General features: G+C 42.8%; 1 protein-coding gene, 1 non-coding gene and 2 pseudogenes across 3 annotated transcripts; 2 read left to right on the top strand and 2 right to left on the bottom strand.

Moving 5' to 3' along the window:
- The first annotated feature begins 734 nt into the window (after positions 1-734).
- Positions 735-898, top strand: LOC143629507 (U2 spliceosomal RNA; annotated as a pseudogene).
- Positions 899-1,959: 1,061 nt separating this feature from the next.
- Positions 1,960-2,154, top strand: LOC143629505 (U2 spliceosomal RNA). The gene has a single exon (XR_013152964.1). It is a non-coding gene; the product is annotated as a U2 spliceosomal RNA (small nuclear RNA).
- Positions 2,155-2,485: 331 nt separating this feature from the next.
- Positions 2,486-23,595, bottom strand: LOC143629474 (alpha-L-fucosidase 2-like). 2 transcript variants are annotated; one of them, XM_077098740.1, is made up of 9 exons: positions 23,425-23,595; positions 5,342-5,487; positions 4,452-5,239; positions 4,023-4,314; positions 3,727-3,951; positions 3,466-3,567; positions 3,260-3,395; positions 2,991-3,186; positions 2,486-2,891 (listed from the first exon to the last, which is right to left on the bottom strand). In XM_077098740.1, the coding sequence occupies exons 1-9, from the start codon at positions 23,570-23,572 to the stop codon at positions 2,561-2,563; spliced, it is 2,364 nt and encodes a 787-aa protein (XP_076954855.1). In that variant the 5' UTR covers positions 23,573-23,595; the 3' UTR covers positions 2,486-2,560. The 2 variants fall into 2 exon arrangements, with proteins under 2 accessions (XP_076954855.1, XP_076954856.1); XM_077098741.1 differs by having other exon boundaries at positions 2,682-2,891; positions 3,052-3,186.
- On the bottom strand, positions 18,879-20,581 carry LOC143629415 (gallate 1-beta-glucosyltransferase 84A23 pseudogene; annotated as a pseudogene).
- Positions 23,596-24,711: the final 1,116 nt, after the last annotated feature.

The following is a 24,711-nucleotide window of genomic DNA, read 5'->3' as shown; positions in this document are numbered from 1 at the left end:
CTACTACATGATATTGTATGTTTCTTTGACACAATCCTATTACCTGGAGTTTCAAGAAACCACACCCTATAGCCCGGATGACCAGCCTGGATGCCTAGATGATCATCGCTATACTATGCATGCACAACACCGAGGTCGGGTATTAGGCTCTCGCTCACACTGCAGCTGAGATTTGTTGTATTTGTTGGATTATGTCTTCAAATTATATTACCAAATCCACCAGCTTTATGTTGTGATAATCAAGGTGCCAAGTATTTATTATCGCCTGTGTTTCACCAACGCACCAAAACACTTGAAGATTGATCTACATTTCATACGTGACACAGTGCTCTCCCATAGTTTATGGGTCCATGGCATATCCAATGCCTTATCGATGGTTAATTTATTAACTAAATAACCGTGCACAACATGATTTTATTCACTAAAATCGAAGCTTCATCTTGACCACCTTGTTGATTATTATTTTGTTCATCTTGATATCGTATGTAAGTTTAAATATGATTAGAAAGGTATTCTACTGTATAATATTCATGTGATGGATAAAAGTAATTAGCTAGTAAACTGTGTATAATATAACATTTGACGTCATTTATGAGTAAAAGATGTTGACGCTTGAATCTGACCTTGTTGTTAGTTTATGAAAGGAAGGCTTTTGGCATCCCACATCGGCTAAGGTACCTAACAGGCAAGGGGCGAGATCTGTATAAAAACAAGGGCCCCGGTACGGAAGAAGCATACCTTTCTTGGTCTTTTGTCTATGATCAAATGTAGTATATGTTCTTATCAGTTTAATATCTAATATGTGAGCCATTGGCTCAATTAATATTAATCTTATTTTTTATGGGGGAAGTTCTGTAAACGTAGATTGCTGCTTGGGTTGTTATGCGGTGCACCTCTCCAATTTCAAGTTAAAATTTTTTAAATGGACTTTGTAATGTGAGTTTATAACTGTGTTAAATGAATGATTTGTAATTTGAGTTTATAACTGTGTCAATTGAATGTAGAGCATAAAAAACGATGATCAGTAACTTATTTAAATCACATCTAAATGACACTGATTCAATGTGTATTGGCATTTTCTTTTCAATGGCAATGTCACATCTAAAATTCAAAGCGTGATTGTAAAAATGACTAGCGATTGCTACACGATATCACTGAATCATTCAATTTTGAATATTGGAATTCTTCATTCAATCCTGAAAAATTCGAATGAGCCTGTGACTCAAGTGAGGGCTTTAAAATGGGATGCACTGTGCTTGTGGCTTGACCGTTTGGGCCAAGTTGTTGCAAAATCTGGCCTGGCCTTTTCAAGTTTGAATATGGGTCATGTGGTTCTAGACTTATAACAATGGAAGGATAATGGCTGAGTGCATCCTTGGCCCAGACAGCCATCCATAATAGGTGCAAATTTTAGTTCACAATTTAATTGGTTACAGTTTAATCCTTAAAATGCATAGTAACCTGAATTCTGAATTCCATACAAATGAATTCGAATTCGGTTTGTTTTGAAATTTGGTACAATCCGAAGCTTTAGAATATAATTAGTTACTCACAAAATGCTGCCTCTAAAGTACAATATTGAGTAGCATCCTGAAGTGTAAAACTTGTTAATATTATCAAAGAAACGTATATAATCTTCATGTGATGGATAAAAGTAATTAATAAACTGTGTTTAAAACTATTCACGTCATTAGCACTAGTAATCTAGCCTAAAAATCATGCTTGTTAACTTCATTATCGAGTTCTTAGCTATATCTATAAGATCCAAGCACCATCATTCTCTCTTGGGCCATATTATCAAGATGAGCAGATGAAAATTTACGTTGGTTGAGAGTTTTGCTGGTTGGAGTTCTTGTTTTATGGAGGAACGTTGGGATTTATGCAACCCACACCGGCTGAGTGAAGTAACAGAAAAGGAGGAGTTCACTACAAAAACAAAGGCCCAATAAAGGAATAAGCATACCTTTCTTGACCTTTTGGCTAAGATCAAGTGTAGTATCTGTTCTTATCAGTTTAATATCTGATATGTGAGCCAAGGCTCACTCGATATTAATCTTATTTTTTATGGGGGAAGACCTGTCAAAGTAGCTTGCTGTTTGGGACTTCGTGCGTCGCCTTCGTCTTACACTACCACCAAAGCCTGGCGCACCCCTCCAATTTTCAACTAAAAAGTTTTCATATGTAGTTTGTTGCCTTGGTCTTACACTACCACCAAGGCCTGGCGCACCCCTCCAATTTTCAACTAAAAAGTTTTCAAATGTAGTTTGTCGTAGGAGCTTACTGCTAATACACTAAATGAAAATTCATTAAACATTTTAACATAATGCAAAGTGAAAATTAAAGTTAAGTACAAATATGTGTAGATACATTTATTTTAAAAATTCTGAATGTCATTCATTCATTGTTATCAATATCTTTATAACACCTTATTCAAGGTGACAATACACCACCTGTCGACAACTCACATGTCGGAGGAGACTTGCCACACAAATACAACCATCTAAAAGATACAAATATCAGATCAACCAACATCAATTTCCATCACTGAAAGAAAGAAGATTTAGACCCGTGAAGAATCTGACAATGGGACCGCCTTTTTGGTTCTTAGTTTCCCATCAAATGTATATGCTTTCCCTGTCTCCATTGTCACAACAACACTCATTTTTTCATAATGTATTGTTTTTGTGAAACTTTGATTCTCCGTGTCCTGTGACCAAATAATCAACTCATTTAGATCTCCATCACTCCATGAGATACTCACACTTACATTACCACGCGCCTTTAATCCCTTCACCGATCCACTCCTCCATTTATCACGAGGAAGTGCAGGCAACAAGTAAAACTCGGTCACACTGCTTTGAATCAACATCTCGGCTATGGCTGCACTGAATCTACATACCAACACTCACACATTATCAACTTTTATAATTTATATATTATCTCAATTTATTAATAAACATGTAAAAAATGCATGTTGACTAGTTAACTACCCAAAATTGGCATCAATCTGGAAAGGAGGGTGTGCGGTGAACAGATTACTGTAAAGTCCACCTTCGTAATTACTTTCGTTTTCAGGGTCAACCAAGTCAAACAAATGTTTAACCATCTGGTACGCGTGCTCGCTGTTGTGAAGTCTTGCCCATGATGCCGCTTTCCATGTAGTTGACCAGCCAGGACCTTCCACTCCTATTTAAAGACATCAAATCAGATATTAATTTGAATATTTATCTATTTTAACATAAGGTTTAAACTAGTTCACCTCTTTTTATAAGAGTGTTCTCTGCAGCTTTACATAGGTCTGGAGTTTCCTCCAGTGTTATTGTGTGCCCAGGAAATAGTCCGAATAGATGTGAAATATGTCGGTGATGCACGTCGGGGTCCACAAAATCTTGGGCCTGTTATCATTAAGAACCTTTAAAAGAACTTTATAAACAGTTAAAGTGTTAAATACTGTTACATTCATACCCATTCCAAAATGGAACCATCCGCCGCAATTTGTGTTGGATGAAGTTTTGATTGAGATTCAACAACTTTCTTGATCAGATTATCTTCACTCTTTCCTAAAACCTGCATGCACCCATCTTTTTTAGTATTAGAAAGTTGATATTGTTGGCTGTGGGATCGTTTATTTTCAACCGTCGGAGAAGGTACCTTCTATGAGAGAAGGTAGAAGTACGAACTAATCGAGAGAACGTGGAAGGCGTAAACATGGAGTAATGTTGTTACCTGAGCAGCAGAGACAATGGCAGAAAAAACTTCTTTAATAATGGACATATCCATGGTGGTTGAATAACTGACACTAGCAGGTTGACCATCAGGAGCAGTGAACATGTGTTCTGGAGAAGTTGATGGATTTGTTTGAAGATATCCATCTTTACCTTCAATCAACCAGTCCAAAAGGAACATAACACATCCTTCTAGTAACGGATACGCCTTCGTCGCTAAGAATTCCTGTTTTTTGTACAACAAACTTTATCTTTAACAATCATATATTAGAATGGAAAATATAATCAGGGTCTTACTTTGTTCAATGTGTACGTATAATGCTCCCATAAATGTGTACAAAGCCATGCTCCACCCATGGGCCATAAAGCCCACACAGCCTCTCCACGGTCAGGTGATGTTTTAGCCCATATATCAGACACCTGATGTGCAACCCATCCGTTCGCCTCATAGTTCACTTTTGCGGTTTTACTTCCATTGACAGAAAGGTGGTTTATGAAGTCAAACAAAGGTTCTTGGCACTCATGAAGGTTGCAAGCCAGCGCATGCCAATAGTTCATTTGAAGATTGATGTTCAAGTGAGGTGCACCGCTGCAAAATTAATCAACAAACATAATAATAATAATAATAATAATAATAATAATAATAATAATAATAATAATAATAATAATAATAATAATAATACAGTTACAATTTTAACTCAAAATGATGCTAAAAATAGATCTTACTCCCATGGTGGTGTGACTTTATCATTCCATATACCCTGCAGATTTGCAGGCTGAGTTCCAGGCCTAGAACAAGAAATAAGCAAGTACCGACCGTATTGAAACAAAAGCTCGATCAACGACGGGTCTTCATCAGTTTTAAAAGACTTAATCCTCTCTGAAGTTGCCACATAATCATCTGTCAATTTGGAGCCTTTCGAAAGGTTAATAGAGACGCGATGAAAAAGATTCTGATAATCATGCAAGTGACGAGAATAAAGTTGTTCATATGAATATCTCTTCAAAGATTCCAACTTATTCAAACAATCAGTTGTAGGATTTTTCTTAGAATCTGAAGGCTTAGTGAATGGGCCTTCAAATGAAGAAGATGCCGCTAGAAGTATGACAGCCCAGTCACATCCATCAACCTTAATCTTATTATCTTCGAACACGCTTATGGTCCCAATACCATCACTAATTCTCAGATCAAGAACAGCAGAAAACTTTATTCCATCATCTGTTCTTTCCATAATAATCTGATTCTGAGCATTCAGTGACGTACGATGAGGTATCTTGCTATCAAGAAACATAGTAAAAGACAAAGAACCAGACTTGTTTCCAGAAATCTTGGAGACGATAACTTGATCAGGGTGTGAAGCAAAATGTTGTCTAGTGAATTCCACTTCACCGATCGAGTACATAACTTTTACCGTTGCGGTATCCAAATCCAGCTCTCTTCGATATGTTGTCTGGTTATATTTAGCATCACTTTTGTGGAAATTTAGGTTGATGTCACCCAAAAGCTGGTATGCCTTCACCATTACAAGAAATTTATGGAAAATGATGATTAAATATGTATGCATAACTAGTAATTAAACAAAAGTAATAGATAAGTTATTAATAGATGTATATACACTGGAGCCTTCTCCGGATAATTTGACGGCAGAAGTTGTAGCTTCTGCATACTTTCCATCGTTGACTAGTTTTCGAACCTCAGTAAGTGCTTTTAGTGCATCAGGATTTGTGTAGTTCCCCGGGCTACCTGTCCACAAGGTGTCATCTGTAGCAAACTTAACTCATTAGTTATGGGGTCACATAAGTTTCAATCCCTGAGTATCAAGAAGTTGTTAATTTGATTTTTTGATTATTTATGTTGCATTCTCATCCTTACTAAAACTAGACTATGTTTTTAGTTTGCATTATTATTATTAAGTTATCTTCACTTGATATAAATCATGGAAATATTGACAAAGATGACACTTTATGCAAAGATTTTTTACAAAGCCGCGTCATGGCTCTTAAAACCTTCTCTCAAAAATAACCTGTTTGAATTGTACCGATGTGTATAAGGGGAAGGAGTACTCGTTTGTTATTAAATATAACATTTAGATTGTGATTACAAAAAAGCTTTGGTATGAATGATTGGTAGATTTCGGCCGATATAAGGGATTATCTTTCTTTTTTTGTAAGGCGGATTTCTTGTACTTCCTGGAACTCGAAACCAGAACCGTTGGGTGCTTAAGAGATAATCTCTGTTAAGTAATTTTATGTGTTGAAAGTGGTTCTACAAAGTTTTGAAAGATGAAGATACAATTGTTAGTCAACAAGTTCTAGGAGCATGAAATTGAAGAAAGGGACCTCAAGAAGACAGTTAAATTCAAGATCTGAAATTTGAATTTAAGAATCTCAACAATACTTTCCAACAAAGTCATGTGAAGTAGGATTACAAGTTAATACAAATTCTTAAAAAGCTAGAACATAGACACAATTATAAAGTTATAAAGTTAGTTGCTGACGTCTCTTAAAGTAACAAGATTGGGTATTACGGTGAAGAAACACTAAGTGACCCCGGGCAGATTACGGATAATCTGGGGGTTAAGTAATGTTTCCCACGAGGATGAGGTCCAGCAAAGAAAGTTGTTCTTCAGGTGACCTGCAAAACAGACACCGTAAGCTCGTCACTGAGAAGGGGGGGTTCCTCCTTGTGACCACCCTCCGGCGTGAGAATCAGACTAGATTGCTCTGAATATAAGTGTATATTAAGAGATTGCTAGAGAAGATAAGATAATGAGATATCAGATGATGTCTTTACCATTCCAAGGTGTTGGAATATTTATAGCCGAAGGTAGGTTTCCAAGAAGGTACAGCCGGCTGAATAGTATTCCTGTTCTACCAACAGTGGGCTACGCACAAGCCATGCTGGTTGGTGGATAGGCTGCGGCCGATAGTGACAAGGCCGGCTGTATACTGTTCCTTTACTGCCGGCTATGCACTGTTCCACCAACTGTAGGCTACGCACGTCCCATAGTAAGGGTTGGTGAGTAGGCAGCGGCTAATAGTGACAAAACAGTACTAGAGGGTGCTCCTCCTCGTACTGTTGTCGGTGAGCTGTCACCCTGTGATTGGTTCATGGGCTGTCTTGGTCAGATCGTCTGTTTTGCCCATACCTTGGCAGGTATAGCACAAAAGATCTTCCAGAAGCATATGGACTGGCTCATTTGGGCGGGAGTATTCCCGCCTTGCTCATTCCTTCAGGTGACATTACTGAAGTATCGAGTTAGTGCCTTGTGCGTGTAGCCTTGCTATCAGTGCGGGTAGCCTTCCCTGATGGCTTGTATCCGCAACTGCGGGAACAAGCGGGGTACTTTACCATTGGGAGGCTTTCCCTGCGGGAACAGCTGGCGTACTGCGCGTAAGGTCTTCTCTGAGCATGGTGGGTCCTGCGGAAGCAGTTGGTCATTGCGCAGACGTCCCTCTTCAAGGTGAGTCTTGCGGGTCCAACTGGGCTCTACTGGGACCTACCTCTTCAAGTCCCCCCAGTCCAATGTTCTTCTCATGAATTATTAATAAGTGAGGTGAACTTTTGGACTTTAGCAAGGGGTTTTGAAAAGGGGGTTTTTAGTTTTAAGGTTTTCTGTGGGGATTCTTCCCGCGGTTTTCCTAATGTCACGCAGAAATTCCCGACTTTTCTGCTTGATCTTTGGGTATGAAGCGGGTAGGTCTGTAACCTCTTCGCAAGTCAGGAGCGTTGAGTCCCTCTTGTGTGGATTCTCCATGGGGTTTTGGTAGTTTTGAACATAGTGATCAATTATGTTAAAACCACCAATTCCATCTTGGAGTTTCAAACAATATAGTTCTCGACGTTCCCGCTATGCGGGGATGTTATTCCCGTTTCCGCAAGCATGGCCCAGAAGATCCTTCTTGGTTTGAATTCCCTGCGGAGCGCTAAGTATGTGAAGGGTTTTGCCTTGACACTGTACCCGCACTCGTCTTACGGTTACTTTACTTCCAAGGTATTCCTGGCATCAATTCCTTGCGGGTGCTAAGTATGTGAAGGGTTTTGCCTTAACACTTTACTCGCACCTGTCTTATAGTTACTTGGTTGCCAAGGTAAGGGGTATTTTCCCGCTTTTGAATCTTTTTGAAATTTTGAAATTCGAAGAGTTGGTGAAAGGATAAGAACAGTCCAAACTATTGAAACGTCGTCCGACGGTTTCTTCTGACAGTGTCAGAACGTGCAGGAAGTTATGGCGACGTGACAGTATATGGTCATTCCAGGCGCTTTTTCAGGCGCGTGGGCGCGAATTTTCGGGCGCGTGGCCGCGAAATTACTGGCACGCGTCCTTTCAACAGCTGTTTCCAGCTTGCTTATTGCCACGTGTCATAGTTTCATTGCACCTGCGATTTCTCTCTCTTCCGCATTAAATTCATCGCATTAATTGCGATTAGTATATAAAGGGGGAGAGGGTCCTTTGTAATCCACACTTTCACTTTTCTCTTCATCTTCAAAACGATTTCCGGCGAATACTCACCTTTTCAGTCGAGCATTCTCTTGAAATCGTTCTCTTTTTCATACCTGCAAGATGTCTTCTGCTTACGATCTTGAGGCTACAGCCCAGGAGGCTGGGGTGTACGCCGAGAACCCGTCATCCACGTCCTACAAGGATGACAAGAGTACTGCTGGCGAGTGCCAGTGTGCTCTGCCTGTCGATCTATATCAGTACATCGTCAGGAAGTTCATGCTCGAGTCTCTCGAGCCTGAGTTTCCTGAACCTCACCAGACGGTGTATGATGCCCCCAGAGGCAAGATCGGGGTATATGCCGCATTCTTTGTCTATGGGAATCTTAGGTTCCCCTTGACGAAGTTTGTGTACCGTGTTCTGGAGAGGCACGGTGTACACCTGACCAAGGTACACCCGATGGCGATCGCGAAGATTCGCCACTTCGAGTGGGTGTGCCGGATTCTGGGCGTTGAGCCCTTCGTCGACCGCCTGATGACCTTCTACTCTTGGAGGTGCATCCAGGGGTGGTATACTCTGATAACCCGGATCAAGGGTTTGAAGATTTGCGCAACCGAGCGCAGTCTTCGTTCATGGAAGCGGGAGTTCTTTTATATCTCCGCTCGCGCCATCCCCCTTGCCATGAAGTTCAAGAATGGGCAAGCACTCCCCAGCCTTCACGCCTCCAACTACCAGGAGGCGGAATGGTTTTCAAAGATTTCCCGAGTCCAATCTCCGGTTTACCGCTTTGCGGAGTCCGGGATGGTGATGCTCGGGATGAGCCGGGTGTGGAAGGATGCGGATGCGCAAAAGATCCCGATCGTCCTTGAATACGGTTTGAACTCTGTCCCTTACGGTACGCTCTGTCTTCTTTGTTTATATAGGTTTGTCTTCTAACTGTTTTTCTTTTATTTCAGAGGGGAACGACTTGCTGTCGCTCCTGTATCCGCGGGAGGCTGATAGTCCCGCTCGGATGGGTACTCGTACTCTAGATGAGAACGAGTTGCCCATCCTTGAACAGACGGCGGATCGGTTCGTGGAGGTCTACCCGTCAGGCCACGAGATCCTGAGCGCCAGGCGGCCAGGTAAGGCGTTATTCAACCCTCGACCCCTCAATGCTGAAACCTCTGCTGGAATTCCTCTAATCTTGTGTTCTGATGAGGAATCCGCAGATGGTCCTCCGTTGGTGCGGAAGAAGAAGGCTGCCGGCGGGAAGGGGAAGGCGAAGATGGCCTCCACTGCCGATCCGGTGCCTCGGTCTGATTCAGAGACCGAGAGCGAGGAGGTGGCGGGGAACCCCGGTGGTGATAAGACCACTGCTCCGGAGGCTGCGACGACTGTCACCTCCGGAGAGCCCAGGATGACAACGGTGAGCGGCGTGAAGAGGCCGGCTCCATCGGGTTCATCCCCGCCTGTCCGCACTTTTAGGCTCAAGAAAACCCGTAAGTACAAACTTTATTTTTAACTTCATAGCTTTCCATCATTAATACTTATCTTCCTTGTGCAGGCGTGGATGCTACCGCATTCCAGGGTGGAGCGGGGAGGAGTACCTCCGGACCCATGACGGTTGGCTTGGTCAGCCTACCTGAGGCGACGACTCAGGCGGCTGCGCCTGTTTCAGTTGGTTCAGTTGCTCACCCAGTTGAGCCAACTGTTCCAACTGTGATGACATCACCGCCGGCTGTCAGTGCCATATTTACCGCATCTTTCACTGAGCCGGCGGTTACTTTTTCTGCGAACTCCGCAGCGGCGACCACGGTTGTGAGTTCACCTACGGTGAGTTCACCTCCGTTGCTTTCTACCACCGCGGCGGCCTTCACCATGCCTCCTCCGTCATCGGCAACGACGGCCGATCCTTCAGGTATGCATGGGGCTTCTCGCCAACCTCTGCCTCCTTCCCATCTACCTGACCTCTTGGATGGATTTCCTTTGGGTTCAGGTGATGGGTTTGGCGGCTATCGGCCTGTTGTTGACCCTACAGGTGCGTAGGGTTCTTTTGGCCTCTTTTTTTTTTTTTTTTTTTTTTTTTTTTTTTTTTTTATATCATCTTTTCCTAACTGCTTTTTGTTTTTTGCAGTGTCGGATTCCAATGAAGTGTATGTTCCACGATGGAACATCCGCCGAGGAACAACCCTTCGCACACCTGTGGAGTGCGTGGAGTGGGCTCGTCACGCAGCTCCCAGTGGTGCGTTGGGGGAAGCCATGGCTAGCTACCAGGAGGGTAGGCTAACCAATGAGCTTCGGGTTCTCCTGGCCCGGATGCAGCCGCGCGTCGAGTTGCTTTGTCGTGAAAACGACAAGTTAAAAGCAGCTCGTATCCAAGAAGTAGCTCAGGCGCGGGCTGTCCGGGAGGAGAATAGGAGGCTCTCCACGGCTGCTGCGGAGAAGGAGAAGGCGTTCAAGGCCCTTGAAGTTGAAGTTCAGACCCGTCTCGAGGCCCGTTCCAAGGCTGCCCAAGCTGTTAACGAACAGCTTCGGCTGGCTAAGGAAACTGCTCGGAACGCAACTGAAAGGGCCACCAAGGCTGAAGCTGTTGCTGAGCCTCTACGCCTCGAGAATGAGGAACTTAAAGCTAAACTAGAGGCGCTCCAACAGGCTCATGACGCCTTGGCGATGGAAGACGCGAAGAAGCTCCAAGAGATCCTGGACCAGAGGGGGGTGCTTGACCAGACTGAGCGGAAGCTAAAGGGCGTTGAAGAGGCTGCGGCTAAAGAAGTGTTGCTTGCCAACCTCAACAAAAGTGAAGCCGAACGCGCCCGTAACCAAGCTTAAGCCGCCCTCCAAGAAGCTCTGGTTGCCAAGGAATGGCTTCTTCGAGAAGCGTTGTCTCAGGTAAGCTTAACTTCATAATGTCTTTACGCTTCTTTGTGAATAGAAAAGGTTTTGATACTTGTATTTTTTCTTTTTGTAGGTTGTGCATCGGGTCTTCACGGATACGTCTTATGACGATGCTATGAGCGCAGCCCTCAACGCTTCTCATGAGGATGGGGAAAAGGCCGGCTTCCTGCTTGGTCTAGGGTTTGTTGAGAAAGGCATCCCGCCTTCCAACTTCCCTTTGTATGATGTGGATACTGAAGCTGTTTATGACCAAGCAGTGAATCAGTATGCCGCCTTCCCGCATCCGGTGGTGGAGAAGGTGAACGAAGTCACTGCTGCTGATGATGGGCTAGCTATCCTTAAAGCTTTTCTTGAACCACCACGCTCTACTGATGGTGCGGGTCCAAGTGGAAGTGGTCCTGAAGCTTGATCCTGAAGATCCCTTTCCACCATTAGAGTAGATTTTTATTTTTGTATAGCTTCTTTTGTATGCGGGTATGCACCCAGCAATCTTTGTAATATTTGAATTTGATGGAATAAAGATTGTGTTAATTCTTTGCCTTGTTTATTTTACGCATGTTTTGATTTAACTTAGTAATTTCTTTAGTACTTAGATAAGTTAACTTTTTAACGTGGCAAATTATAAGTTTGTTTCGCTTCCTCTTTCATGGTTGTGCGGGTATGACCGTCACTTACACTGTAGGATGGCTTAACTTTACTTATATCTGACCTGCGTGGAAGTTTTCCTCATCTTTTCCTTTGAAATTTTCAAAGTGTTTAGAATAAGTTAACCTTTGAACGTGGTAGATAATAGGTTGAAGTTTTGCCTCCTTTTTCGTGATTGTGCGGGTAAGACCGTCACTTGCACTTAGTAGGATGGCTAAACTTTGCCTACATCTGACCTGCGTGGAGGTTTTCCTTAAACTTTTGAAATTTTTACCGTTTTGTGTTTATGCGGGTTTTGCCGCCTTCCACACGTAACGACTTACTTCTTCCCATTTTTATGCGGTGAATACCGGCACATCAGTGTGGGAAGTTCATAAGTATAAAGGTAAGGCTATCAACACATTGTGAAAGGAGAATCATTTCCATTAGAAGTGGCTCTAGGCCTTTTCTTTACAAGTTTGGAATTGATCTACATGTAACATTTGCGTAATTGAGCTCCATTCCATGTTCTTGGGATGGGAGTGCCATCGAGCCTTTCGAGCCGGTATGCGCCCTTTCCCAGAACTTCTTTGATAATGTATGGCCCTTCCCAGACCGGGGCCAATTTTCCTGGGCGTTGTTGGTTCGAAGCCTCGTTGTTACGCAGTATGTAGTCTCCTAAATTGAAGTTGCAGAGTTTTACCCGCGTGTTGTAGTACTTTTGCATTTGTCGCTTGTAGTTCTCTTCACGCACTGCGGCTAAGTCTCTGCGTTCCTCGGTTAGCATAAGGTCTAACCGTCTTTCCGCATCATTGTCTTCTGGCTGAATCAAGACCCTTGGTGAGGGTAAACCAATTTCGACAGGGACCATGGCTTCAGTGCCATAAGTGAGACTGAACGGGGTTTCTCCCGTACTGGCCTTTTTCAGCGTTCTGTTTGCCCAAAGGACGTGCGGAAGCTCGTCCACCCAGCCTGATCTGTGTTCCAAGAGTCTTTTCTTTATGCCTTCGACGATGCTCTTATTTGCTCTTTTTACCTCACCATTACCCTGCGGGTGCGCCACTGAGGTAAAAGTGTGGGTGATTTGAAGTTCTTCCAGCCACTTTTGTAGCTTCTTGTCAGCAAAGTTGGTGCCGTTATCGCTCACCAAATTCTGTGGAAGTCCAAAACGACAAATAATAAATTCCCAAATAATTTTTTTGATATGTTTCGCGGTTGTTTGGGCTAAGGGTTTTGCTTCTATCCACTTGGTGAAGTAGTCGATGGCTACCACTAGGAACTGAACATTTCCTGCTGCTGGAGGAAATGGGCCTGTCACATCGATGGCCCACTTCTGAAATGGCCATGAAGAGGTGACTGGAACAAGTTCATTCTTCGGGCGATGCGTGTTGGGTGCGTAGAGCTGACAAGACCTGCATTTTCTGATGTATGCCAGCGCATCCGTATGCATCCCCGGCCAAAAGTATCCCGCGTTGTTTAGCTTAGCTACAACAGCGCGTGGACCTGCGTGTACTCCACAGATGCCTTCGTGTACTTCCCTTAGGAGGTAGTCAGCATCTTGGTTGTCCACACATCTTAAGAGTGGGCCAAGAAAGTTACGTCTGTAAAGGATGTCATCGATGAGTTGATAATTCAGTGCTTTACAGCGTAGTTTTCTTGCCTGTGTTTTTGACTCTGGTAGTGTACCTGCCGCAAGGTATTTTATTATTGGTGTCATCCACGTTTCTGTGCCGGTTTGGATGACACAAATTTCCTTGTGCGGGACCGAAGGTGTCTCGAGGAGTTCAATGCGGATGTCCTTTCCCAAGTGGGTGAAGGCTAATGATGCAAGCTTGCTTAACGCATCCGCAGATTTGTTTTCACTACGCTTGACGTGTATGACTTTGCAATCGTTAAAATCGCGCATAAGGGTTTTTGCTTGTGCAAGGTACAGGGCCATTGTGTCGTTCACGGCCGTGTACGTCTCGTTGATTTGGTTGGCTACTAACATGGAATCCACGTGGGCTTCCAAGTGTTTCACTCCCATCTTACGCGCAATTCTCAGCCCGGCCAAGAATGCTTCATACTCGGCTTCGTTATTCGTACTTGGAAAATCCAGTCGAATAGCGTAAGTGTATTCTTGGCCTGCTGGGTTGGTTAGTTTCAGCCCTGCGCCTGAACCCTCGTTACTTGCTGCTCCATCAGTGTAGAGTCGCCAGACATCATTGATGTCCTGTGCCGGAGAGGGTTGAGCCTCTTCCTGGCACTCTTTTTCCCGCGATGCAGGCACTTCCGCAATAAAGTCGGCCAAAACCTGGCCTTTTATGGCTGGTCTTGGCTTATACTTTATCGCGTATTCCCCCAACTCAATTGCCCATTTGGCTAGGCGTCCCGATAACTCGGGTTTGCGTAGAACGTTTGCAAGTTTGAAGTTGGAGAGAATGGTGATTGGGTGACCCTGGAAATATCGTCTTAACCTGCGTGAAGCGTGTATAAGTGCTAAGACTAACTTTTCGAGGGTAGAGTACCGGGTTTCTACGTCTGTTAGGATACGGCTGACATAATAGATTGGCATCTGGATGCTTTTCCGTTCAACTAGCAGGACCGCCCCGGTTGCTCTATCTGTTGCGGAAAGGTATAGGATTAACTCCTCCCCTGCTTTTGGTGCTGTGAGTGTTGGTAGTTCGATCAAGCGTGACCGAATCTCCTGAAAAGCTGCTTCCGCTTCTGGTGTCCAGCGGAAGTGCGTTTTCTTTAAACAGTTTCTCAAAGTTGACACGAAAGGAAACGACCTATCCGCGTGGTTTGCCAAAAAGCGATTAAGTGCGACTAGTCGTCCATTCAGTGTCTGAGCCTGTTTGATTGTAGTAGGTGATTCCATTTTGATAATGGCTTCGACCTTTTCAGGGTTCGCTCTGAAGCCATCTTTAGTGACGATGACCCCCAAGAACTTCCCTTCTTCCATTCCAAAGGCACACTTGCTTGGGTTGGGCTTCATGTTTATCTTCCTAAGCGTGTTGAAAGTTTCTTCGATGTCTTTCAACATCGCTTCTGCGTCAGGGCTTTTGATGACCAAGTCATCCATGTAGACTTCCAAGTTCCTCCCAATTTGGGCATGAAACTGGTTGTCCATCAGGCGTTGGTATGTGGACTCGGCATTCTTAAGTCCAAATGGCATCATTTGATAACAAAATGTACCATCGGGCGTCCGAAAAGCGGTTTTGTCCTGATCATCAACGGCCATGTGGATTTGATGGTACCCCTTATACGCATCCAGGAAGCATTTAAGGCGAAACGGTGCTAACGAATCCACCTTAAGATCAATTTCGGGTAACGGATAACAATCTTTGGGGCATGCTTTGTTTAAGTCCTTGAAATCTATGCACATGCGCCATTGTTTGTTATTCTTCGGTACCATAACGGGATTTGCAACCCATGTTTGATATCTGCTAACGCGTACGATGCCTGCGTCAAGGAGTTCCTTGACTTGGGTTCTACACGCGTTAGTTTGTTCTGGCCCCATTACTCTGCGCTTTTGTACGACTGGCGTAACAGCCGGATCGCATTTGAGCTTATGCTCTGCCTTACTTCGGGGTACACCAGTCATGTCAGCTGGTGTCCACGCGAAGATGTCAGCGTTTTTCTGTAGTAAGCGTTTGAGTAAGGTGCGTGTGGGATCAACAACTGTTGGGCCAATGGTAACGGCCTGGTCAGGGTATTTGCCGTTGAAGGCCCATCTTTCCGGTTCGGTGATGGTTGGTTTAGCCATCTTTGGTTTGGGTTTAGATGAGACAGATGCGATGCATACCTGAGGAATGCCGGTGATCATCGCTACACCCTCAGCTGTTGGCCATCCCATCATGCCGTGGACTGAAGATACCACGGCGTTGAATCTTGCCATCCCGTCTCTTCCGAAGAGAATGTCGTATGTGTGATGTGGCTTCCTCATCACGACAAAATCCACGTCTTCTGTGCGTGAGTGATTCCCGTCCGTAAGAGTGACGGGGAAAGATAGGATACCCAGGGGGGTGTTTGTGCTGCCGTCGAACCCTTCCATCGAGGCGTAGATCGTTTCCAGGCGTTCCTTGTCTTCGTCATCTAGCTTGTCGAAGAACTGCCTGTACATCACCGTTGACGAGGCGCCGTTGTCAGCAAGAGTGCGAGAAGTGATGTAGTGCCCCAGCTGGCTTTTGATGACGATAGGGCCTTCTTTGCTGGGTCCTCCTGGCACTCGCGGGAAGCGCACCTCAGCTTCCTTCCACGCGCATGGTTCTGTCGCTCGCCTTTTTCTTCCTCTGATGTTACCATGAACCATGTTGATGCTGATGTCAACGGGCTTTCGTCCGTTGCCTCTGTACCGGTTATCATTCCTTCCTCCCTTCTTGATTGATGCCACAAGGTGTGCAAGTCTTCCATCCTTGACGAATGTTTCAACAATATCCTTCAAGGATGTACACTCCTCCGTACTATGACCTTTTGTCCCGTGGAAGTCACAGGATTTGCTTTGATCCGCATTAGGTCGCTGCCGGATCATTGGAGCTTTTGGCCATGGTAGTTTTTCGGTGGCAAATATCTCCGTGACGCTTTTGGTGAGTGGCGTCCACCGGTGTTTTCGGCTTGAAGGGTGTGTGTTATCCCTTCCGCCAACAAGAGGGCGAGAGCTGGATGAGGTGTCAAAGTTTACCCTTGACTGCCAAATACCTAGCTTCCTCTTTTTGTTCTGCCGGGCGATCCGAACATTGTTTTCTCTAGTCCTTTGCGTGTAGAGGTGTGTACTCTGGGGGAGATCCCTTCCCAGTTGCTTCTCCGTCTCGGCAAAGCGCTTGGCCGCCGTCATGATGGCATCCCATGTGGATGGCATGCCGTCCTTACCCGTCAATGTGCGGATAAGCTCTGGGTATTCGGCGCCCTGGATGAAAGCGGCGCGAACAAGATCTTCACTTATGTTACCCAGACTCAGCTTTTTGGAGTTGAAGCGAGTGATGAAGTCTAGTAAAGATTCATCCTCCTCTCTAACGCAGTTGAGGATCGTCCACTGTTCTTCAGTATATTTCCTCTGTTGGCTGAAGTGTTGGCTGAACTTGTTCTGAAAGTCCGCCCAATCATAGATGTAGTGGACCGGTAAACGATCGAACCATGCCCTGGCCGCTCCAACCAGAGTCATCTGGAACATATAACACCACGTGGGTTCCGTCCAGTTACTGACGGTTGCCCCCGCAATGAATCTGTTCAAGTGGTCGTCTGGGTCGGATAGACCATCATAAGTGCCGATGTTGGACATTTGTTTGGCACTTCTCGGGGCGATTGCTTCCGCAATGTCCCTTGCAAACTTGGACTTTCCTGCATTTGCAGCAGTTGGTCTAAAGGTTTTGGAGAAGTCACGTGGGTTTCTCCCCGCGTTCGTTGGTTTAAAGGTTTCTCCAAAATTCCTTGCCGGTTGGAAGTCCGTTTCCTTACGCTTCCCTTTTGCCTTATGGCGAGGGTTTGCGTCGGTATCGGATTCTTCCCGCTCATCGTCCGAGTACTCGCACTCACTGTTCATGTTGAGATGTTGGCGAGTACTGCCGAATTCGTCATCCTGTTGAAGTGAACGCAAGCGTTCATCCAACTCAACTTGGAACTCTTTCTGCCGTGCTTCGGCCCACGCCTTAACTTGATCGAGTGTTTGGCGAGGGACCCTCGTCCGTTTCTCCAACTGGGCATCAGTGAACCCCAGTGAAATATTGTTTACTGCACTTGTCCCGACTTGGGTAACCGGGGTAGTGTTCGTAAAATTTGTATAACCGCCGGTGTTCCCCCCAGTTGCTGGGGTTGTGGTCACCGGGGTTTCTTGGTCACTTACTGGCCTTGGGACCGGAGTAACGTTAACCATTTCTTCAGAAATTTTGAAAAAACTAAGAATTAGTTCTAGCTTTTATGCACGGATGGCGCCAATGAAGAAACACTAAGTGACCCCGGGCAGATTACGGATAATCTGGGGGTTAAGTAATGTTTCCCACGAGGATGAGGTCCAGCAAAGAAAGTTGTTCTTCAGGTGACCTGCAAAACAGACACCGTAAGCTCGTCACTGAGAAGGGGGGGTTCCTCCTTGTGACCACCCTCCGGCGTGAGAATCAGACTAGATTGCTCTGAATATAAGTGTATATTAAGAGATTGCTAGAGAAGATAAGATAATGAGATATCAGATGATGTCCTTACCATTCCAAGGTGTTGGAGTATTTATAGCCGAAGGTAGGTTTCCAAGAAGGTACAGCCAGCTGAATAGTATTCCTGTTCTACCAACAGTGGGCTACGCACAAGCCATGCTGGTTGGTGGATAGGCTGCGGCCGATAGTGACAAGGCCGGCTGTATACTGTTCCTTTACTGCCGGCTATGCACTGTTCCACCAACTGTATGCTACGCACGTCCCATAGTAAGGGTTGGTGAGTAGGCAGCGGCTAATAGTGACAAAACAGTACTAGAGGGTGCTCCTCCTCGTACTGTTGTCGGTGAGCTGTCACCCTGTGATTGGTTTATGGGCTGTCTTGGTCAGATCGTCTGTTTTGCCCATACCTTGGCAGGTATAGCACAAAAGATCTTCCAGAAGCATATGGACTGGCTCATTTGGGCGGGAGTATTCCCGCCTTGCTCATTCCTTCAGGTGACATTACTGAAGTATCGAGTTAGTGCCTTGTGCGTGTAGCCTTGCTATCAGTGCGGGTAGCCTTCCCTGATGGCTTGTATCCGCAACTGCGGGAACAAGCGGGGTACTTTACCATTGGGAGGCTTTCCCTACGGGAACAGCTGGCGTACTGCGCGTAAGGTCTTCTCTGAGCATGGTGGGTCCTGCGGAAGCAGTTGGTCATTGCACAGACGTCCCTTTTCAAGGTGAGTCTTGCGGGTCCAACTGGGCTCTGCTGGGACCTACCTCTTCATACGGTTTAAAAGTTGAAGGTATGGATGCTAATGTTTTAAGTTTATAACAGTGTTAGACACTAACTTTAACTATTTGTGGTTTTTTATACGTTAATGAAATTAGAACTTCGTTTTTTTTTACAAATAAAATAGTATAGTTCTAGTAAAATTTTATGCATGTCATATATGGTTATCGATTTCGTAAAATCAACATGAACTACTTTAATAGTGTGACGAGTCAAAAACTGGTCGAGGTTATAAGAGGTAATACAACTTAAAGATTATATAAGCATGCTGAAACCTTAATCAGTAGCGCCGATTGTTGGCGTGCTCAACTTATTTCTTCAAACTCAGCTTACAAATCTCATCCACAAACTCTTGTATATTCCGATCAGAGGTTCCACCTTCTGCCACCGCCTCCTCAGCCGCTTTGTTCCATTTCATCACATTTGCTTTCATCTCCATCACCTTTACGCCACTTGTAGCCTCCCTTATGCACTCCTCCACCTCCTCTCTTCCAATCACCCTATGCTCAGCCTCACCCCTACACATCCTGATCCCAACTTTCCATTCATCAGCCAAGTATTTAGCGTCAGTCACTTGATCCCCCCATTGCGGGAAAGCCACCACCGGAACACCACTTGACAAGGCCTCCATCGTCGAGTTCCATCCACAATGAGTCACAAAACACGACACCGCGGGGTGAGTCAACACCTGTGCTTGTGGGCTCCATTGGACTACCATCCCCCTCTCACCCGCCTTCTCCAAGAATCCCTCAGGCAACTTGCCAGATTCCCCGGTAGAAGTCACATTCGTCCTCATGACCCACAGAAACGACACGCCAAAATTTAATACACCATAAGCAAACTCAGTCACCTGTTCTTGGCTCAAGCTCACAACGCTTCCAAATGATATATAAACCACGGAAGATTGCGGCTTTGAGTCGAGCCAATCACGACACTCATCAGCTTTTATCAGGTCTCCCGAGATATTTGAGCTGGTTTCGAGTAGTGGGTTTTTGAACAACGGACCCACAGATCGAATAGGGCATACTTGAGACATGTACTTGATCAAATCGCCCTCTAGTTCTTCAAAGGTTTCCATTAACACACAAAAGTTCTTTGACAGGTTCTTGAATTGCCCTAAAATGGCTCTTCTTAAAACCGGGGTAGGGCGTTGAAGGATGAAGAAAGCTGGGAATCTCATCGGATTTGAGTAGCGGCATGTTTGGCCATCAACATCAATGTCTGGCTGATCTTCACTCGGAAAAGGAACTAACGAGTTCTCGTAATGATAATACGATGAAAAGCAAGCACATGACTGCACCCAAAGCATTGCACATGGAATGTTTAACTCTTCCGCTAAGTCTGAAACCCATGGCGCAAACGGGTTGTTGATTAGACACTTGACTGGAAGACCGTTTTCTGCATGGTGGTTAATGATACTAGTGAGTTCTTTCTTTCCGTAAGCCTCAAGCTTAGGCAAGTACGTATCAAGGTCATAGCGTTCATCATCGTTGTCTTCAGAGCATCCGTCATCAAAGAATTCAAACCGGATCATGCCACCACAGTTGCCTACAGGAGTTGGATCACCAGAGACCACGGCTCCGGCTTTCTTCATTTTCTTTCCAATAGATTTGCTTGCGGAAAAGGTGACGAGAACCTTTCCCTTGGAAGCTAGGAGTTTGCTTAATCTGAGAAAGGGATTAACGTGACCTTGTGCCCGAAACGTAACGAGGAAAACATGCACGAGATCTTGTTTAGTAGCCATTGATGGATATTAGAAGTTACTATAAAGTTGTGAAAAGTTGATTTATTTTGGTTTATGAGATGGTGCATGTTATTGGCAATTGCGGATATTTATACAGATGGAAAGATGACGTTGGAAAATTGACGTGGCGGATGTTTGTTTGTATTAACTGAAAATGAAGAAAGATTAGGGGACCAAGCACGTCAATTTGAGGAAAAAAATGCTAAAAAGACCAAGATGTGTATATATAACTACTTAAGTTTAGCTAACTATATATATATTACTAGTGAAGTAGTGCCCGACAAGTAACTATTACATTTTTCAAACATATGATATAATAGAGACTACTCATTTAACAATTAATATGATCTAACCTCTTTTCGAACAGTGGTTCTCACACAGACATATATATCAATATATTACCTAACAAACTAAGTATAATAACTTTGTAGCTTGAGAAGTTTAATGCAAAGCTTTCACTGCACTTTTTTTAATTTAATTTATAGCAACAATGTATTCGCGAAAGTGCTGGCACTTACATGCAAATCGATATTAATAACAAGAAAACTAGTTCATCTATACTCAATATAAACATTTTATTTCTATTGCAATTCTCTATGTGCATGTGTTATGGAGCCTTATGAGAGGGCACCATGGACCAGACGGCAGGGGCGTGGAGGATGGTGCGGGGCGGCTGCGTGAAAATCCAGTGGGCGTGGAGGCGAATTTCATCAAAATTTCAAAAACAAAATCATTTATTAGTAATTAAACCAATAAATTATATCCATCTCACCCATTTTAACATATATTCTTGAATTTGACACCCTTTTTTATCAATTAAACACTTACATATCACAAAATACTCCATTCACACAACTCAACTCATACATCCCTTAATATATCTATACTATATATAGTACAGATGACATGCAATCTTAATTTTTAGAGAGAATTGTCATGTCCATCCCCATGGTTTGCTCTTTTTGTCATTTTCATCCCCAAATTTTTTTAGCCATTTTCGTGTTTCATTTTCTTGTCATTTTAGTTCAAATCATTAACTCCGTTAGTTTTAGTATGTCAAGTTAGTATGAAATGATAAAAATACCCTTAGATTTAAATAGAGTAAATAGTCATTTCGTCCTTTTGGTTTGCTCAAATTTTGTCATATCCGTAAAAAATAAACTTATATTTAGCCATTTCTGTCATCATGGTTTCTAAAAGTAATTTCCATCTACCTTACTAAAACTTGCATAAAATCACAACAAAGTTGCAGATTTGGATCGATATGTACGTTTATTTATTTCCATGACATTAATTAATTTTGTTAGAACACGCATACGAATCCAAACAATATATATAATTTATTAAAATGGTGTTAGTGTAAATTGTCAAATTGCACTATCGTAATTGACAAGGGCTAATGGTTTTAGTAAATTGGATGAAAATTACAACTTTTAGAAACCATGAGTACGAAAATGGCTAAATAAGTTTATCTTGGACGGGCATGGCAAAAAAAATGAGCAAACATCAATGACGAAAATCACAGTTCACTCTATTTAATTAAAAAGGTATTCTAGTCATTTCATACCAACTTAACAGACTAAAACCAATGGAGTTAGTGATTTGGATTGAAATAGCAGGAAAATAAAACAACAAACACGAAAATGACTGGTTTTTTTTTATGTGAAGAAAATGGCAAAATGAGCAAACCATACAGATAGAAATGATACTTTTCTCTATGTTTTATTAGTTTGTGGCCCATAGGCCCGATATAGGCTTCTCTAGAGTTTGCTTTTTTGTATATATTGAGGGTTTCCCCTTGTTTTAATCATTCATATATTTTATATTTTTCGTTAATGGTCTTTCATACCCAATACCCCATGGTAATTAACCAAAAAAATATCAAACAAGTATTGGGTTGAGTATGAGACATGATTTTATATATATATATAGATTATAATCATGTTCATGTGTAATTAAACGAGTTAAGCTGCATGTAAGGCTGTAAGCTACTCGGAATTTACTTGTTAAAAACTTAAATTAAGCCTAAACGCAAACTCAAGCATAAACGAAGCTAGTTTAATAAATAAGTTTAAAGTCCAGGAAATAAATCATGAGAGGAGGGGTATCCTAATTCATAACACATGTCACACCTACTTGTACCTGTTAGATCACTAACTGATGACGACGCCACATGTCACACCTTTGTAAATCTAAGATTCTTTTTCTAGTTTCTCTTATTCACTTTATTGTATTTTATTTCTTAATTTAAACAAGTTAATAAGAAATGAAAATGTGATAGTAATCCCTCATGTCTAGCTCATCTCAAACTATCGTTTATAAGTAATAAATTCTTGTTACTAACTATTTAAATATTTTCTTTATGAGAAAATTCTCAAAAGAAGCGTTTATGAAAACGTTTTTCAGGTTTTAGGTGTCATTTGCAAAAAAATCCCAAATTAGGTATTATAATCTAGTCGTGACGAGTAGTTTGTATAACCAATTAAAATTTGACACGTGTCTTTAAACTAACCGTAACGAGACGATTTACTAACCATTTGCTCGTCACGACTAAATAAATTTTATGTCTTGTAATCAACGCCCACGAGTAATTCATAAGTTCTTTAGTCGCGATGAGTAGATTGTAAGGTTAAACTAGTCGCGGCGAGTTAACTACTGATAAACTACTCGTGTGAGGAATTTAAACCAGGTAAACTAGTCGTCGCGACTAAATGACTTATGAATTACTCGTGGGCGTTGATTACGAGGCATGAAACTTCTTTAGTTGTGACGAGCAAATGATTAGTGAACCTACTCGTTACGGTTAGTTTAAGTGCACGTGGCAAATTTTAACTGGTTCTACAAACTACTCATGTGCAATCATAAACTACTCGTCACGACTAGTTTATAATACCTATTTTGGTATTTTTTTTTGCAAATGACACCTAAAACCTAATAAAAATTTTCATAAATGCTTATTTTGGGAATTTTCCCTTTCTTTATTAATACGTCTAGTGTATGGTTTCTGACCTCTAGGTTACTCCTATTAAACAATCTTTAATGTCATCTTACTTTTATATTTTAACGATGAGTGCAGATCAAGTATTGAAAGTGAAGGAGATAGCTAGCATACCATTGAGGTTGATAGTTTCAGACAATACACCACCCCACACCATGCCGCCGAGACGGCCATTGCCGATGGGAAGAGCATCCGTCCAGTGCTTAGCTTCCTCACTGAACCTAACTTTCATCTTACCTTCTTCAACCAAAACTGCTTCCATTTCACAATGCTAACAAGTGTGGTAAGGGTGGTTTCAAACTAATGGGTGTGGTGGAGAAGATAAAATTGGCTATTTAATGGTGATAATGATGTATTCAGTGACGTTTGTCGCGTGGCCGTGGGATCAGTGTTATGATTTCGAATGCTATCTTATCCTTGTATCCCACGCTTAATGATGCCTAACGTGTTATTTAATAAACTCAGACTTAAGCAGGTGCATTTATAGCATGTGCAGTGCATTTGTAGCAATATCTGTGAAATGAAGGTCTGTATTGTGGGGTTTTGTCTATGTTGACAGTTATTGGTTTCAGGGTTGTTTTACTTGTTTTGTGTAGGGATTACCATGAAACCCGAATTTAATAAGAAAACTTGAAACCTGACACAAATGGGACGGGTGATTCCCGACCCATTAGAATTTGGAAACGGGTTTGAAATTAGTTTTGAAATTTTTGTAGGTTTGGGATTTGTAATACGCCCGATTACCCGACAACACTTACCCATTTGCACAATTATATACCCGTTATTCCCGATCATACTTTTTTTTATATATTTGTATAAATACATTATCAATCAATTATTCTATGTGAAATTTTGTATAATTTGTTTTGAACATCAAGTGTTAGATGCCTTGATGGAATGCTTGATGCTCATTACATTGTACACTTTCCTGAACGATTTGAGTTTATTTAATATGCTACCAAACATGCATAACTTAGTCAGTTTTATTTAATTTTCTATATAGCTCTCTTTTTGAAGGTTGCATATACATAATTGATGTCAACTAGTTGCAGTTCGTTTTTTTTTTTTGCTAGGTAGTAACTTACATTATGTTATATTTAGTCAAAACCCGATAGAACCCCGACGGGTTTGGGCCGAGTATACCCGATGGGTATTTTGTCAAAACCCGATAGAAAACCCGAAGCCAGATGGGTGTCCCCAAAACTCGGCGGATAATTACCTGATAAATACTCGACGAGTTTGGGACAATCTTTAATAATCGAGTATGGGTTTGGGAATACTTAAACCCTTCTCAAACCCAACCCATTGTCGTCCCTAGTTTTGTGCAATAAAAATATAGCACTTAAAGAAAAAAAAAACTCAAAAGATTTAGAAATAGAGTAGATAGATTAGACGGGTGTG

The sequence above is a fragment of the Bidens hawaiensis genome, unplaced genomic scaffold (assembly GCF_021521415.1).
Source record: "Bidens hawaiensis isolate Kalapana, Puna unplaced genomic scaffold, B.hawaiensis_p1.1 tig00005195_1, whole genome shotgun sequence".
In the NCBI taxonomy this organism is placed as follows: domain Eukaryota; kingdom Viridiplantae; phylum Streptophyta; class Magnoliopsida; order Asterales; family Asteraceae; genus Bidens; species Bidens hawaiensis.
Note: the sequence above shows the minus strand (reverse complement) of the source record. Positions and strands in the feature narration are given on the sequence as shown.